At 37.1% G+C, this 19,237-nt stretch overlaps 1 protein-coding gene across 2 annotated transcripts; it reads left to right on the top strand.

Annotated features, from left to right (window-relative positions):
• On the top strand, positions 1-18,428 carry LOC122052938 (protein DCL, chloroplastic-like). Of its 2 annotated transcripts, none has more exons than XM_042614700.1 (3): positions 1-492; positions 1,536-1,650; positions 18,085-18,428. In XM_042614700.1, exons 1-3 carry the CDS (start codon positions 104-106, stop codon positions 18,256-18,258), a joined length of 678 nt encoding a protein of 225 aa, XP_042470634.1. In that variant the 5' UTR covers positions 1-103; the 3' UTR covers positions 18,259-18,428. The 2 variants fall into 2 exon arrangements, with proteins under 2 accessions (XP_042470634.1, XP_042470635.1); XM_042614701.1 differs by having other exon boundaries at positions 1,536-1,627; positions 18,085-18,221.
• Positions 18,429-19,237: the final 809 nt, after the last annotated feature.

Here is a 19,237-nt window from a genome sequence, read left to right as displayed (position 1 = left end):
CCACATTGAAATCCTTTATCCATATTCCATCCGAAGAAGCAGGGAGAGCAGCCGGCGCCATCGAACTATGGCGTAAATTAGCAGAACGGAGTAGATCGCGCCCATGGCCTCCGGCTCCGCTTACTTCCCGCTTCGCCCTCTCTTTCATGACCGCTGCAACCCATCTCACTCTCGTTTCTCCTCTCTGCTTCGCCCCTCCCCTTTGCTCCCCGTTCATCTTGGCTTCGCATGCTTGACCCTCCGGTCCACTGCAGATGGTGTCAGGGTCAAGAGCCACGCTGCCGCTGACGATCCTGCGCTGCTAAGGAGGCCCCTCGACTTTGCCCCATCTCAGGAAGATCAACCGGACGAGCCTTTCTCCTCTGCAGATCGGAGGACGCCGGGAAGAAGCCGGCGGCGGAAGGACGAGGACTGGTTGGACTGGGAGGACGTGATTTTGGAGGACACCGTCCCCCTTGTTAGCTTCGTTAGGATGATCCTGCACTCTGGAAAGTAGGTGAAGCTTCTTATTTGAAACAAATCTTCTCGCTTGTTCGAGTCTGAATATGTTTTATTAGTTAAATCCCAGTCTGTGTTTTAATCTCATTGAAACATATTTCTTTGCTTGGTTGCAGTTTATTTTTTATTACAACTGCTAATGCCATTTGCGATGAGAACGGCATGTAATTGGAGGCCATTTCTTATTCGATGAATTGCCTAGATTAAGAGATACGAATGGTTTTGGGTGAGCCTGGATGCTTCAAGTGGATAATTTTATTATACCATAACTTTGGTGGTAATCTGTTTTGCAAGGTAGACAAAAAAATTAGAGAGAAATGTAATGATTTGCTGGCACCTAAAAACTAAAGACTAGCAAAATGAGGAATGAACATTTGGAAGAGAAGTGTATTAATTCTAACATCTGAAAATTGTTATTATTAGATGATTACTGAAAATCTAGTTGAATGAAATATGACTTGGCAATACCTGAAACGACTTTACTTATTACCTTTTATGAAAATGCAAGTATGTTCTTTGGTGTGAACTTGATTGCAGTAAGGAGAGAACCCATGTTTAAGTAAATTTTGTGCTGATTGGGTTGCCTTTAAGAATGATAGTGTAAGCACTGAACAAGGTGACTTACAAATAATTTCCATATGGAGGGCCATAAAAATTTTAGATTTTATGATAAAAAAACTTGAAAATGTTTTTTTTCAGAAGCCATATATTGGGGTCAACTATATAACTATATCGATATGCATTCTTCTGGTTTAGATCTATACAGGTGAATATCTTTAAGTAGTTGACTCCCTTGCTATGATTCCCAAGTTTGATAAGAATAGGTGAAAAGTTGGTTTAGACTGCTAGCATGAAACTTTGTAGATTGTTGCCATGTCCACTGCAAAGTTCTATCCTGCTAGCATGAAACTAAAAACACACCATTTAGATTCCCTTAACTATTTTCTGTTCTATCCCAATGTTAATCTTATTAGAATGCTTAGTAGTTTCTTGAGCACACTCGCTAATATGTTATTGGATGCATTATCACTTTGCAGGTATAAAAGTGGAGACAGACTGATTCCTGAGCATGAAAAGACAATATTAGAAAGATTGCTTCCATATCATCCACAGTCTCAGAAGAAGATAGGTTGTGGAATTGATTATATCACAGTATGTCTTTATAATTCACACATTTTAATGCCTTATTCAAGTAATTATTTCCTGGTTTATGGGTTAATGTGTTCGTATTAATTAAAGGTGTATGTTGTAATGTCTCCATCTTCTCATATTATATTGATGAGGACCATTCTATTCTATGTTGATATTGGATATTTTACATAGTCTAAATCCAATGATTTGCTTGCATAGTGTTAGTGCCTTAATAATTGATTGAAGGAATATAGATGTTGTTAAGTAGACTGGAGTGTAAATGAGCATGTTGTTGGGAATTAGAAGATTTCACAGAATAATATCCATTTCCTCCAACAATCCTCATCACCGACAATGCCCGAGACTTGATCACTTGAATCTAGGTATTCAATCACCACTTGAGCTACTTGTTGGTCTCCTACCATTTCTGTTATGACTTATTAACTGGCACCCCAATTGTGACTTGTCCACGAGGGACCATTAAGATTACTAACCTGAGCCAATACATAAAGACACATGTGCAAGATGAGATAGTACGTTTACGTCTTAGTGTTTATACTAGTTTTTGTAAGTGAAATGAAAACAAAAAGACTCATACTACAAGCATTGGTTTATTATAAATGAACTGTTATTTTTTGTGCATGAGAGGAAACCCAAGCATTTAGGAAGTTTCAAAGTTAAGGGCAATATTGAGTATGATCTTTTTCTTGATAACTTCACCAAAATGCAAAAATACGTTTTTAGGGAAGGAACGCGCAATCCATCATAAAATATTAATATTTAAAAGTATGGTAAAAATTAAAGTATTGTCACAAATGTATACAAGTTGCAACATTGCAGGGATTAATTGGTCAAACATTTGAAAGATTCGTTTGTAGGGTTATTGGTTATCTCTTAAAGGCGACAGACAAATTTCTCAAATGGTGCACCTAAAGTTGGCAATTTCCCAACAACCGCACTTGCACGTGGTTCAGAAATTCTCAAAGGGTGTACTTCCTTGTATGAAATCTCCAAAATACCTTCAACTACCCCTTATGTACAGGATCCATCAAGAAGATTTGGTTAAACACCTTGATGGACCAAAACATGTTAAGATACATACATAAGATCATAATTAGATCCAATGGTTTCCTAGGAAAACGTACGTACTCAAATTTATGTCTCATGTCATGGTTTATATTCTGTGCAATGTTAATTGGCACAAATAAAATCTTCTTTTTGTCTATTGATTAACACACTAGAAGCTCCAACACCCCCAATACACAAGTGGACATGTAGAGTGATTCATTGAGTTCAAACATGACTTTCATGCAAACACAAAAGCCTACCTCTTCTTTTAGGCCGACACCAGTTTTTTTGGCATGACCGAAACAACACAAAAATTGATTTGTTCTAGCTAGGGAGGACTCTAATTCCAAGATTTTAAACCTTGTTTCATGCATAGGAACCATCATGATGTTGTAACCAAACTACCTTAATGGCCTAAAATAAATTTTAAATTTTGGAAAAATCTAAATGGATTTTACTGTCACAAGTCCAATGATATCCTTATTTATCGAAAGAGATAATGTTTAGGCCTAAAAAGATCAAGAAAGAAAAACAAATGTTTATAACACCAAAGGTATTTTGGGTGTTTATAACTTCGCCCATGATGAATTACCCCGTCATGGTCGGTCCCAAGCTTGGATAAAGGAGGAGGGTTACATTAGGTTGCCAACCAGCCTTAAATTAAGGTAAATGTTCAATGAATGGATCTATTAAACTATTGTACTAATGCTAGGTTGTTCCAAGAAAGGAACGCCTAATAGGGTCAAACTGTAATGCCTTAGCAAGGATCACTACATCTCCAGAAAATCATTACAGGGTCCGATTGTAACGTATTGACAAGGACTACTACATCTTCTTGAGAGCTTGGGTGTAGTGTTAAATAGATAAGAGTTTTCACACTATAGGTTGGATAAAAATAAATATTATAGGAAAACTAATAGTCTAAGATTCAAAACAGGAACCCTCAATGGTAAAGCAACGGAGGTAGCAGATACGATGATTAGGAGAAGAATTAGTATTTTATGTATACAAGAGATAAAATGGATAAGCGAGAAGGCGAAGATGAAAGAACACTCGAGTTTTAAGTCATGATACACAAAAAAGAATAAAACAAGAAATTGAGTGAGTATTGTTGTAGATAGTTCGTTAAAGGATGAAGTTGTAAGAATAGTTAGAAAGTGGATAGAATTAAACATAATTAGCATATATACACCTCAAGTAGGATTAGATGAAGATACCAAATCAAGGTTTTGGAATGACCTAGATGAAGTATTGCAAAATATTTCGTCAAATGAAATGATTTTAATAGGAGACGATCTAAATGGGCATGTCGGAGTGAAAAATGAGAAATATCAGAGGGTGCACGTGATTATGGGCTCGAAACAAGAAATAAAGAAGGGAAAACGATATTGGATTTTGTAATAGCATATGATCTTATACTAGCTAATACGTTTTTTAAGAAAAGAGAAGAACACTTCTACATTCAAAAGGGAGAATAATAAATTACAAATTGACTTTCTTATGGTTAGGAAGAAAAACAGAAAGATTTGTAAAGAGTGCAAGGTCATCTCTAAAGAAAGCTTAAAAAAAAAGGCAGTCCGGTGCACGAAGCTCCCGCTATGCGGGGTTTCGGGGAAGAATCCATTGTACGCAACCTTATCCTATTTTTTTGCAAGAGGTTGTTTCCAGATCCCTAAAGAAAGCTTAACTCCTCAATATAAGTTAGTAATGATGGATATACACCTCAATTATAGTATCAATAGAAACAAATATACACGACCCCTAGAATTAAGTGGTGAAAGTTAAAGAATGTGAAGCAAAACATATTTAAGGAGAAAGTAGAAGTACAAACATTAGGTGAAATATATAGTGACTCTAATATGACATAGGATAAGATGATATCAAAGTTGAAAATAGTAGCCAAGAGTGTACTCGGTGAGTTACCTAGTAAGGAATCTTAGTGGTGGAATGAGAAAGTATAGGGAAAAGTGAGGAATTATATATTTGTAAAAACGAGAAAAACTTAAAAAAATATATATAATAGCCAAGAAAGAGGCTAAGAAAGTAGTGAATGAAGCAAAAAAATTTTTTTTTTTTGAATGGTTATATCAAAAACTGGATACAAAAGAAGGGGAAAGAGACATTTATAGCATAGTTAAAGTGAGAGAGATGAAGAGAAGAGATCTTATCTAAATAAGATGTATTAAAGATGAATGCAATAGGGTACTAGTAAATGATGGAGAAATAAAAGAGTGGTGGAAGATGTATTTTCATCAACTTTTTAATGAAGGTTTAGGTGACCAACTTAACTTGGGTAATTTAAGTAGCCCAAATAAGTATAGAAATTTAATTTTTTATCGTAGAATTCAAATTTTAGAAGTAAAACAAGCTTTAAATGGGAAAATGAAAAAATTGTTGGACCAAATGATATTCTGATAGAGGTATGAAAGTGGGAAACAAGGTATTAAATCGCTTACACAATTATTTAATATGATATTGAAAATAAAAAAAAATCTGATTAATGGAGGGTACGTATTCTAGTTTTCTTATATAAAAACAATGGAGATGTATAAAATTATACAAACTATAGGGGTATTGAACTAAGGAGTCATACCATGAAACTTTGAAAAGAAAGTAATAGAAAAAAGATTAAAGAAAGAGATCACGATAACCGAAAATCAATTTGGGTTCGTGCTTGAAAGGTCGACAATAGAAGTTATACATCTTCTCAAGTAACTAATTGAAAAGTATCGAGAGCATAAGCAAAATCTACACATGATATTCATTGACTTAGAAAAAACTTATATACAGTTCCAAGAGAAATTATATGGAGAATTCTAGAAAAGAGAGGAGTTAGCATAGCATATATTGAACTAATTAAGTATATATATATGAGGATGTAACGATCAGAGTGAAGACTTCAGTTGGATTAAAATATTTTCAATAAAGATAAAGTTATATCAAACATCAACTCTAAGTCCTTGTTTTTTTACACTAATCATGGATGAAAGATGAGACATGTGAAGGAGTAAATGATAAAGTAGAATCTCGACGGGAAACACTATAAATAAAAAGTTTTAAGTTTAGTAGAGTAAAGATATAATATATAAAATTTAAGTTTAACAATATTAGACGTAATGAGATAATTATTAGATAGAAGATAACAAGTTGTCTGGATTGAGAATTTTAAGTATTTAGAATCATTTTTTTGTAAAACGATGAAGAGATTGAGAGATGTCTTACATTGAATACAAACAGGATGGTTGAAATGGGAAAGAGCATCGGGTGTTCTATGTGATTGTAAAGTATTTTTAAAACTTAAAGGGAAGTTCCAAAAAACGGCGGTTAGACGTGTTATGCTATATGAATATGACTGTTGGGCTATGACTCGAGCACATAAACAGAAGATGAGAGTTGTAGAGATGAGGATGTTAAGGCGGATGTGTGGACATACGAGGATGAACAAAATAAGAAATGAAAGCATTAGAGAGAGTCGGAATTGCATCTATTAAGAGAAAACTCCGAGAGACATTTAAGATAGTATGAACATGTACTTTGACGATCAATAACTTAAACGATCAATAAATACTCCAGTTAGGTGAAGTGGAACTATGATAAATACACACATTAAACGAGAAAGAGAAAAATAAAAAAAGACTTGGTTAGCAAGAATAAAATAAGATAAAATCTATTTAAATATATATGATGATATAGTAGAGGATAAAACCCAATGACATATAAAAATCCATATAGCTGACTCTATCTAGTGCGATAAGACTTGGTTGTAAAAGAAAGGTGAAGAAAAAGTTTGCTTTTGGGAAAAAAAATTGGAACCTTGTTAGCCTATTGGGAAATTCCTAACTTGACCTATGTCTATTAGGAAAAATTTCAAGGTTTTATCATTATCTTTAGTCTGAATGATGCATAACTCAATTAAATACTTGCTAATCTTCTACGATTATTTGCTTGCACAGCGAGTGCCGCTGAGTATGACTGGTTCGGTACGGTATATTGAATTTTGTATATGTTACCGTATATCGTATCGAAAATGTCCGTATAGAAAAATTTATATCGATGCCGTACCAAAAATTTGATATATAGAAGTTTCGATATACCGAATTTTCGGTATAGTATAAATTGCATACCGGTCATACTGAAAATTCCGGCATACTAAAAATTTTGATATACCGAAATCACTTTGATAACAAGAAACATAACCAATTCAGAAGCTCCACAATTCCCCTATTCATAATAACAAAGCATTAACAAATGGACAACAAACAATAAGATTAGAAAAAACACAATCAATCATTAACATCAACTAAAGTATTGATTATAAAAGAAAGTTCACCAACAACAACTAACATCAACTAAAGTATTGTTTACAAAAGTGCCTTTTCTTATCCAAAAAAAATTTCCCTATCCAAAAAAGCACAAAAGGAAATACTTTGTAATTTGCATTAGGTCAAATCAAACCACTATCTAAACGAATGAGAAGTAACATCTGCTGCACCTCCACTGCCAAGTAGGCACACTTTTAGAAGTAGATACATGATGAGGATAATGGATTGTTAATTATTTTAAGATATCTGTTAGAATAAGTAAAAGGGTATTTGAGTCTTTTGGTATATATTTTCTTTTCTATATAAAGGCCTAACTCGTGGGGTTCCGTTAACACGAGATTTTAGGTTTTGCTTTGAACATGGTATCAGAGCCAAAACCCTAATTTCTTTTTCTCTTCCCCGTGCCGAATTCTCTTTTTTTCTTCTGCCACGCGACGGGCCTCTCCAGCAGCGAGCGCCTCGCGAGTTCTCTCCAGCAGCGAGCGCCGCTTCCTTCCTCGCGTTGACTCCTTCCGCGCGAGTTCTCACCGGCGCCAACTGGCATCGACCTCTTCCTCGATCGTGCGGCTAGGGCTCGCGACAACTCCCACCGCCGGCTTTCTTCTTCTTCCTCACCACTGGCCAGCAGCTTTCTTCGTTGCCTCGATCGGTGTCGGCGCACGCTTTCTCAGAGCTTCGAGCCTCTCTTCCCAAGCCTGCCCTCATCGGTGGAGTTAGCCGTGTTGAGGAGGACGAGGAGAACATCGACCCGGCCCTCAGGCGCGCCTGCACTGCTGATCACACCCTCTTCTCAGGTACGACTGTTCTGAATAACTCTGGTAGCCGAGTCGCTGAGGATCCCTTAGCCAGCGACGTGCTCTTCCTCCACGTCACTGCCGCCGTCGCTGCGATCTTGATCTCCTTCCGCCTCTTTGCGATCGTGATCTTGAGTTTCCTCTGCGCGCTCGTTATTGTGCTCACGACTCAGCTATTAGGTGACATTCTGTGTGTGGTTCCTCGGCCTGGCGTCCTGCAGCCTCCTGCTTCTCAAGTGCCTGCAGCCTCCTGCTTCCCAAGTGCCGGCACACCGGCTGGAATCCAACTCCAGCTGATTTCCTCTGCGTCAGCAAACCTAACAGCACTCTTGATATCTGCATATCCGCTCCAAATTAGCTACTAATATCAGTTCCTGTTCCTCCTCACTTCGTATATTCCAACAGCCGGGTTCACAGTTCTATTCATGGCTACATCTAGTGTCCCAAAACCAGATACTTCAATCTTTACCAACCATATCACTGCACCTCTCTCTTCCGAGCAGTTGGATGGTAAAAATTATATCTCTTGGGCATCTCACATTGAGCTTTGGCTTATTGGACAGGGTTAAGAGACACATCTCACTCAAACTGAAGAAGATGTTCAAGACGTCGATCGTTCTCTGTGGAAGAAGGTCGACGCTCAGTTATGTTGTATTATCCGAGCCACCATCCATCCATCTCTTAGGAATGTCTTCCGTACTCACAAAACCTGCAAAGCTGTTTGGACACAAGCTCAACAACTCTTTACAAACACCTCTCGACGACTCTATCAAGTCTGTGAAGATCTCATGACCATCCTCAACGCCAATCAGATTAAGGATTCAATGTCAACTTATCTGGGTTCAGTTTCTAGCCTCCTTTGTGACTTCAATGAACTGCTCCCACCTGCGGTCGATCCTGTTGAAGAGCTTGAAAATCGGAAGAAATTTTTTATGTCTTTGGCTTTATATGGTCTGCCCACGGATTATTCTCATGTCCGTGACCAGATCCTGGGCAGCCCCACAGAAGCTACCATAGAAAATACCTGGCCAAAGTCTTGACGATGCCTTCTTCTGTTCCTGTCGACTCGTCAGCTTTGGTCTCTCGACACAAAGGACCTCCACCTCGCAAGGGTGGCAAAGGACGCCCTTGGTGTGATCATTGCCACCGACCGGGACACACGATTGATAAATGCTGGAGTTTGCATGGTCGTCCTCCTCGTGCTGCTCAGATTGTTCAGAGTTCTGTTGCAGCTTCCACCACCTGATTCGACTTCAACACCTTCCTATACTGACTTTCTGAAATGGTTTGAGGATCGACAGGCTTCGGGTTCCACTGCTACCATTGCAGACGCTGGTACTTCCTTTGCTGGCATATCTCGTTCTTCGGGTCCTTGGGTTCTTGATTCGGGGGCCACCGATCATATCACTGGTAATAAATCCCTTTTTTCCTCTCTCACTACTTCTGATAATTTACCAATGGTCACCATGGCCAATGGTTCCCAAACTCAATCCCAGGGTATTGGTATTGTTCATCCTTCTTCATCTCTTTCAATTCATAATGTTCTTTATGTTCCCGAGCTCCCTTTAATTTATTGTCGATAAGTCAACTTACTCGATCTCTTGATTGTGTCATTTCTTTTACTAACACGTCTGTTTCCTTACAGGACCGGAGTACGGGGAGGATGATTGGCTTCGGATGTGAATCTCATGGCCTATATCGGCTTCAACAACCCTCTTTTGTTGGTTCGGCGGCGGCATCTCCACTTCTTATTCATGCTCAGTTGGGACATCCAGGTCTTAATAAGTTGAAACAGTTACATCCTAGTCTTTCTCACTTAAAGTCTTTATCTTGTGCGTCGTGTCAATTAGGTAAGCATGTTCGTAGTTCTTTTTCTCCTCGTATTGAGAGTCGGGCTATGTCTCCTTTTGCTTTGGTTCATTCTGATGTTTGGGGTCCGAGTCGTGTTTCTTCTACAATGGGGTCAAGGTATTTTGTTACTTTTATAGATGATTTTTCCCGTTGTACATGGTTATATCTAATGAAGGATCGCTCAGAATTGTTTTCTATTTTTGAATCCTTTTTCCTTGAAATAAAAACTCAATTTGGTACTTCTCTTCGAACTTTACAAAGTGATAATGCACGCGAATATTTGTCTACTCAGTTTCGTACCTTCTTGACATCTCATGGTGTGTTGCATCGCACGTCTTGCCCTCATACCCCTCAACAGAATGAGGTTGCAGAGCGCAAGAATCGTCATCTCCTTGAGACCACTCGGACTCTTCTTCTCCATTCTCATGTCCCTCATCAATTTTGGGGTGATGCCGTACTTACTGCGTGTTATCTCATTAATCGCATGCCTTCATCCACTCTCCAGGGTAAAATACCTCATCAGGTACTTTATCCACATCAGTCCCTTCATCCTCTGCCACCTCGGGTCTTTGGTTCTATTTGTTTTGCTCATGCTCTTGATCCCGGCATTGACAAACTATCTCCTCGGTCTCATAAGTGTGTCTTCCTTGGGTACCCACGGTCTCAGAAAGGGTACAAGTGTTATTCCCCTACTCTTCGTTGGTACTTCATCTCTGCTGATGTGACATTCTTTGAGTCGGTTTCTTTTTTTGGTCCTTCCGCTTCACAGGTCGAGGTTTCTCCCTCTCCACCAGCACCAGTAACTATCTTTTATCCTCCGGAGGCGCCTCTATCATCTCCAGCGTCTCCTCCTTTGCAGGTTTATCAGCATCGTCCTCGTTCTGCTTTGCCGCCGACCAACACTGACACTGCTGTGGGCACATCTTTGGAGCCAAATCCTTCGTCGTTTCCTCCGGTCCCATCTCCTGACTCTGATGTTCCTATTACACTTCGAAAGGGTATGCGTTCCACTCGTAATCCTTCTCCTCACTATGTTTCTTTAAGCTATCGTCTTTCCCCATCCTATTATTATTGTCTGTCTTCCTTGTCGTCTGTTTCTGTTCCGAAGACTGCAGGTGATGCCTTTGCCCATCCAGGATGGAAACAGGCTATGCTTGATGAAATGAGTGCCCTACAAAGCAGTGGGACTTGGGACCTCGTTCCTCTACCTCCTGGAAAGTCAGTGGTTGGTTGTCGATGGGTGTTTACGGTGAAAGTTGGTGTAGACGGCACGGTTGATCGGCTTAAGGCTCGTCTTGTCGCTAAAGGCTATACTCAGGTATTTGGATTGGATTATGGCGACACTTTTTCTCCTGTTGCCAAGATGTCTTCTGTGCGTCTTTTTCTGTCTATTGCTGCAATTCGCCATTGGCCCCTTCATCAGTTGGACATCAAAAATGCATTCTTACATGGTGACCTGCTCGAGGAAGTCTACATGGAGCAACCTCCGTGTTTTGTTGCTCAGGGGGAGTCTTCTGGTCTTGTATGTCGCTTGCGGAAATCTTTATATGGTCTCAAGCAGTCACCCAGAGCATGGTTTAGTAGATTTAGTACCATAATTCAACAGTTTGGCATGACTCGAAGCGAGGCTGATCATTCTGTTTTTTTCGCCACTCATCTACTGGTTGCATCTATGTAGTGGTTTATGTTGATGATATTGTCATCACAGGTAATGATCATCTTGGAATTTCACAAGTAAAACAACATCTTTTCAAACATTTCCAGACAAAAGATCTTGGCAAACTCAAATACTTTCTAGGGATAGAAGTGGCACAGTCTAAAGATGGGATCATTATATCCCAAAGGAAGTATGCAATGGATATTCTGGAAGAAACAGGAATGTTAAACTCAAAGACAGTCGACAATCCCATGGATCCTAATGTCAAGCTCCTACCAAATCAGGGGGAGCCCCTTTCAGATCCTGAACGGTATAGGCGATTGGTAGGGAAACTAAGCTACCTTACTGTCACTCGTCCGGATATCTCATTTGCAGTGAGTGTAGTAAGTCAGTTTCTTAGCTCTCTATGCAAAGAACATTAGGATGCAGTAACTCGCATTGTTCGATATATCAGGGGTGCACCAGGAAAGGGTCTTTTATATGAAGACAAAGGACATACTCAAGTCGTAGGGTATTCTGATGCAGATTGGGCAGGATCTCCCTCTGATAGAAGGTCCACTTCTGGATTTTGTATATTTGTCGGAGGTAATCTTATTTCTTGGAAAAGTAAAAAACAGAATGTTGTGGCAAGATCCAGTGCAGTGGCAGAATATCGAGCTATGGCTATTGCTAGTCAAGAACTTATATGGTTAAAGCAGTTGCTTCAGGAACTAAGGTTTGGAGAGGTTACACAAATGTCACTCATATGCGACAACCAAGCCGCTATGCATATTGCCTCAAATCCAGTCTTCCATGAGAGAACAAAGCATATTGAAGTTGACTGTCACTTTGTCAGAGAGAAAGTCATATCTGGAGAAATATCTACTAGCTTTGTCAACTCAAATGATTAGCTAGCAGATATATTCACTAAATCACTTAAAGGTCCCCGGATTGACTACATATGTAACAAGCTTGGTGTATATAATCTATATTCTCAAACTTGAGGGGGAGTGTTAGAATAAGTAAAAGGGTATTTGAGTCTTTTGGTATATATTTTCTTTTCTATATAAAGGTCTAACTCGTGGGGTTCCGTTAACACGAGATTTTAGATTTTGCTTTGAACAATATCCAATGATGAAAACTTTAAAGTCAACAACTATGAATATGTAGATCATCTTCATACCTGAATTATATATAGCAGGATCATTGTTTATGGTAGTTGACTGAATGGGTGGTGGAGAGGACATAACTCGCAAGTCCTAGCAAAAATTTAAAACGAGCATCAAGCATTTGACCAATACATGAGGTAGAGCATGCATATGATGTTAATATCGAAATGTTATAAGTCAAAACCATTTTACATTAAATGCATCAGTGAACAAATAAAAAAAATACTTAATTGTGATTCTAGAGATCTAGAGAACAAAGCAAACCAACACATTCAAATAAGATTAAAGAATCATCAAGTAGCAGAAGAAATCAAACAGCTGCAGCAAAGGTATATTGGCAATTAACTATGGATAACATTTGCATCTAGCTTATGTTGATAGACAACATTTGCATTTAGCTTAAGTTGATTATTACATTGAAAAAAAAGAATTAAAGTTACAAGGTATATAGTATAGAACAAACAACTGCTTGAAATCAATATGGTGAGATCATCAGATTAGATATCATTGCATAAGGATTTCAATTTTTCTAAAAACTCTTGTTGTTGTATGGTCTCAAAAAAACTTAATGCATGTAAACTTCACACCATCATAAGAGTTCACCAAGTACTTCAGTGTCTGAATACTAAGATGGAAGATATGAGAGAAAGGAGGGGAATTGACTTTGTGAGTGTTTCCCTCCTTTTCCACACATCTTCTATCTAGCGTGATTCTAGTAAGCTAATAATTGACCACAACAAATAATAAGCAAAGCAATGTCAAAAATTGAAGTTAAAACATGGTTCTTGCAAAAGAAAAATATTTTCGTGAATACATGTAATAGCTGAAGGAAACACTAGCACTACAAATGTTTAAGAACCCAAAGTTAGCCAAAATTAACCACTAAGAAGAAAAACAAAAACATACAACAACCACCAAGCTTTATCCCAGTAGGTGGGGTCAGGTTTATGGATCCTTTTACGCCATTAGACTCTATCCTCTATTATATTATCATCTATACTTAAATAAATTTTATCTTGTTTTATTGTTGCTAACCAAGTCGTTTTTGGTTTTCCTCTTCCTCGTTTGATGTGCGTATTTGTCTTAGTTTCATATCACCTAACTGGAGCATTTATTGGATAGAAAAACAAAAGCATAACAACAAAGAAAACATATCGTCCAAAATAAGCATAAATAGAAAGCATTGTGTGTAAAAACTTGATGTCAAGATAATTATAGCGGTTCCATTTCAAAAAATAGTATTTGGATAGAAAGAGAAAGAGTTATTGTGTATTATCTAACATTTTATATGCAATTTTGCCATGTAAGCAGAGTGACCCTTTCAATGAAAATATAGTGGTTCCATTTAAGGACGGAGTGATCCTTTCACTATTCTTATAATTCTTTTTTTGTATAAATATACATATTATATGGGACTACCATGGAAACCATGAATAAGCAATTCTAACAAACTAAGAGCAATTGAGCTTCATTGCATTATTATATCTTTAGGGGTAGACATATGGGTTTTATTGCACCACTTAGTCATTGATTGCCACATAAGACATAACATTAATAATGCCTAAGTAATTTAGATCTCTTTTGGTTAATAATGTTTTATATATTTTCTTTGTATCTCTTTAACTCTGATTTATTTTTTCAACTATGAGTGCTACTAGACTTTTTGAACAGAGTTTCTCTTATCTTAGTCTATCTCTCCTAGTGACCCTACACTTTGATCTCAATAGACATCTGGTTAGCAATATAAATATAATCTTACTCTTCAAATTAGACCAAAGTGGAGGCGAAAGTAGAACATGTAGCTATGTTATAGTCTTGAGTGACATTTGCGGCTATAAAAAGAAACATTATAATGCATGTTAGATATGATAAATATTATTTAAATTTAAATTTAAATTTAATTATATAAAAAACTCTTACTCTTTTCATTTTCTTTAATTTTCCTATATAATTCAAGTTTATAATCTGTTGGATCTTTCCAAAAATTGGACTCCTTCTCTCTTAGCCAATCACTAGTGCACAGTGCACACCAATGCCTCTACCATTTTAGGATTCAAATTGCTTCTGAAAGGATCCACAACCCTTTTGCCCAAACTAAAAGTAGGTAACGATTGAGCATGGAATTGCAAAAATATACTTGGCAATAATTGAAAGGATTGGGTACCTAATTTCACTTCCTCTCCACCACTTCGAAAGATTGAAAGATTGATTAGATTGTTTTTCAATCTCATCGGCTAGGTACTTATCCACTTCATTTGACGTCTCTTGAAGTTGTTTTTCTTCATTTTGTGCTTCCACATTATTAAACAATTCATCACAAAGACCACCACCACTAGTACCATCATCTCCACCGTCACACTTTATTTGCATACTTTGATTCTCAACATTTAATATATCATTTATTCCCTTGTACTCGGTTCACAAAGTTACTGAGTATTGTTTGTCCTTATCAACGAACTCTTGGATCTTTGTAGGTGTACCTCTAAATTTTTTGACACTGACTTTGATCATCTGAAGTTTGGTCCTCAAGTCTAAAATATCCCAATAAATATCAAAGGGTTCATATTATCCCAATTCCTCCAATACTTGTCAAACTTATAACTTCATTGCACATGCTACTTTCCGAAGAGTTGGATCTAAATAATGAATTCTCTCTCTCAATCTCAATTTGTAGTGCAATCATTGATTGATAAATTAATTGGGATGTAGAACTTTTTGATGCACTTAGTTCCAAAGTGACATCCTAAAACTTTTTCAAAGCCTTTGGACTCTCCCAATCATCAACAATTGGAGGCCCCATCCTTTCTTTACCCTTTTAATTTTTTTTCATGAAAATAATTCATAAAAGGCAACCATTCTTCAACCATCCTTTCTAACACCCTTCTATACTTTAATGCAACTTCAAGCATTTTATAAGTTGCATTTCACCTTGTTTTGACATCCATAGGTACCATTGGATGTATTAGAAAAAATGGCTAGCATGGTAAACTCCCTAAATTTATTTAATCTTGATGGAAAAGAATGAATAAAAACAACTACATTTCTTATAGCTTTAATTGAAATATTAAGCTCCATCAAGTCATCCTTAACAATTAAGTATATGGCACACACAACTCGAGTGCAAGTATTTCCCTTCAAATAATAATGAATTTTTAATTTTTATTCTTCTTTTCAAGTAATCAATTGCACTGTCATTACTACAATTGAGAAGACCTTTTCTATCCCCCACTCTCTGAGACAAACCTCAACCATCTTGCCAATTTCTTCCACTATATAATTAGTGATTTTTTTAAAGTTAATTATTCTTTTATGCAACTTCCAATCACTATCCAAAAAGTGAGTTGTCACTACCATATAATTTATGCTTTGAATGGATGTCCAAGTATCAGTTGTGATACTTACCCTTTGATCACCAATCACACTTTGTATCTAAGTTTTTTCAATTAAGAATAGATCATAAACCATACTTGCAACTTTCTTCTGATAAAAAATTCTGAATCTCGATTGTAATTCATGCAATAACTCTACAAACCCCTTCCCTTTGACACTCTAAAGACACTTCATTGACAATCACATACCTTGTCAATTTCAATTCACAACTTTTCTAATTAAATGTATGAGGAGCCAAAGGCACTTCTTTGTCCCATAGTCTATGTAGTTTGACTTTCATCATTCCCACTTGCTTTGTCTAGCGGACTTGACTTACACCTCTTTATCAAGTGATTTTTTAACCCACTAGGACTTAGTATTGGGATCTCAACATTACAATATTTGCATATCCTAATTTGTTATTCGCTTCCATTACACAACTTCCTTTTTCCCTTTTCACAATGGTCCTAAAATATACTCCTGGATTGTTTAGGAGCCATAGGAGGCTTTGATTTTGAAGATTTTCTTAATCCTTTTCGACCCGTAGACGTCTATGTTTTATATTTGTTTGATGTTTGGGATGAACTTGGTAGCGTATTTGACTCTCTTAGAAAAAGATAATAATTTATATGATTCGTTGTATGTGGAAGCAGAGAATTTGTGATCTGAAACATAACGAGTAAATACAATGCTAAATCCAAAAAGGAGAGGAAAAAGTTGGATAAGAGAAATCAAACCTTTGGCTTTGTTGTTGAAATCTGAGAACAAACTAGGTGAAGAGAACTGGTACGAGTTCGGGTTAGGGATCATGAAGAGAAATAAGAAGAGAGATGAGAAAATGGTTTTGGGTTAGGGTTTTAAGAGAAGTGGTCTTGTATAGAGTTTTCGAGAAGAGGAAAGGAAAAAGAGATCAAGAGGGAGTCAGCCATGGAGGGAATGTTGACGAGCTTGAGGTGGGGAGTGGCTTGGTTTTTTGTCAGAGTCGGCAACGATGGAGAGGAGAGGAAAAACTTTTATCTGGATAGCTGATAGGCCAATACAACTTTTAAAGAATAATAAATAATTTATATTTGATTTCAATTCCCTGAGAGGATAATGTAGTTGGCTTGGATTAGTCTTTTTGTATGTCAATTGCAGCCCCCTACATACAACTTTCAATCCTAATTAAAATAATAAATAATTTTAAAATAAATATATTGGATATTTTGGTATATACCGAAATACCTAGAAATTGTAAATTTTATACCGATATCGATACCGAACAATTTTAGTACGGTATAATACTGTACCGAACTTTTCAGTATACCGAAAATTTCAATATAAACGGTAAATATCAGTATAATATATGTGGTATATCAAAATGTTCAATATTTTCTTCACCCGCTGAGGAAGTGAAAGGTATGATCCTTCAACCATAAGTGGGAAGGTATGATGATCATGTATGTCTTCCTCACGGTTGCATATGGTCCAATTATGATAGTGATATCCTCAATGAAATGCTTAGTTGGGAGGCAATTTTTTGGAGCCATCTATATCAGCCTCTTGACTTCGTTAGCAGTCTTGTCACTTTGGCAGCTGACAATTGTTAGTTCCAGTCGACTTTCACCCCTCAGTTGATTTGAGTTATTTGGATCGCTGGAGAGTTCATCTATTCTTTAGCTTGTTGGAGACTACTTTAGCAATCAATTTAGGGATGCAATGAAGCCACGATATAGATCAGAAATTTGCACACTCTACTAGCTTCTTCCTTCTTGGTGATATGGGTGATGGAGTGGTTAAGTGAACCGAGGTTGACTTCCCCTTATATACTTAATTGAAATGGCCAGTATAGTATAGAAACTAGCTGCAACTTCATGATAGAAAATTTTGAACAGCAAAGCAGAGTGGAAAGAGAGGAAAGCGTCAAGGTTGTTAACAAGAGCGAGAAGGTTGACTCTATTGTTTGATAAGGATCCTATTGGGATGTGCCAGAGCCACCTGAGATCGTCTATTAATACAAGTGAATTGACAGCCAGGGATTGGAAGGTCTGCGAGCTCCATGATGGCTGTATCATCTAAATTATTTTTCAAAAACCATCAATTATATGATATTTTATGTTGACATTAAAATGAATTAATTTCATTGTTTGCAGCTCATGAATATTTATCATATTGTTCTTAAATGGATTATCAATCTTACATTTATCAACATAAACCTTTGCTATCATGTCATTTTTTTCATGATTCTGCTCCTTTCTCTTTTACAGATAGGGTATCATCCACAATTTGAAAACTCCCGATGTTTGTTCATTGCTCGGACGAACGGGGATTTAGAAGATTTCTCATATTGGAAGTGCATCAAAGGTTTCATTAGGAAGAATTACCCTCTGTACGCAGATTCTTTCATTCTTCGGCATTTCCGAAGGCGCAGATTTGATTGACGAAATCAACATATAGTTGGCCGGCTTGATTGGGTTGAATCCTAAGTCTATTTGATGTATTTGAAGGTGTTATAACTTAATTAAGTGCATCATTCTTGTATTTATTATCCGAGAGAGTAAATGATGTATCAATGGAAGTAGCGTTGATTTTTATTTTTATTTTTATTTTATTTGCCTTCTGGGGGATTAATCAACGCGGCAACACATTGAACTGGAATGTCTTCTGCTTTTATATGGGATGCCCAGATAGTTAAAGGGTGACATCTTTGTTATAATAGGACAAGGGGTGAATTTTCAAGCTAAGCAAGTATGCAAATTTGATCCATTCGAGTACTTGATTAAGCTCAAGTAACCAATTCTATCAAGTCTATCACATTAAGTGGTCATATCATGTTGAGTGGGGTGCTCGATCTAATTAGTTTAGTCACTCTAGGTGAGTGAGTGGATTAGTTGGCTTGTTAGCCAATCAATATAGGCGGGGCAATTGATTTAAGCAGGCTAATCGACTTAAGCTAGTTGAGTATTCAGGTTAGCAGGTTAACCCATTCAACTCAGCCAACCAGGGCATCTCTGCCTACGTTACTTTAGTTAGCATAATCAACTAGCTCATTTAGGGGATTTACCTTGAAGAAGTGGGAGGCCTCAATTTGTATATATTAATTAAGTTGATTTTAAAAGGGGAGTCTTGGCGCAATAATAAAATTGTTATCATGTAATCAAAAGGTTACAGGTTTGAATCCTGGAAACAGTCTCTTGTAAAAAGTAGGATAATATTACGTATAATGAATTTTTTTCCGGGACCTCGCATGATGGAAATTTTATGCACCGGATTTTTTTTTTTTTTTAATAAGTTAAGTTGGTTTTAGAAAGGAGGGAGGGTCTGGCAAGCAAATCGTTTTGTTTGCATGCGTTGATTAGGAGACGGGCAAAATGATTCGACCATAAGGGTTGAATGAGTGTAGTCTACCTTACCTTGTAA

This window comes from Zingiber officinale, chromosome 3A (genome assembly GCF_018446385.1).
Source record: "Zingiber officinale cultivar Zhangliang chromosome 3A, Zo_v1.1, whole genome shotgun sequence".
Classification (NCBI taxonomy): Eukaryota; Viridiplantae; Streptophyta; class Magnoliopsida; order Zingiberales; family Zingiberaceae; genus Zingiber; species Zingiber officinale.
The sequence above is the reverse complement of the archived record's forward strand: the minus strand, read 5'-3'. Positions and strand labels throughout refer to the sequence as shown.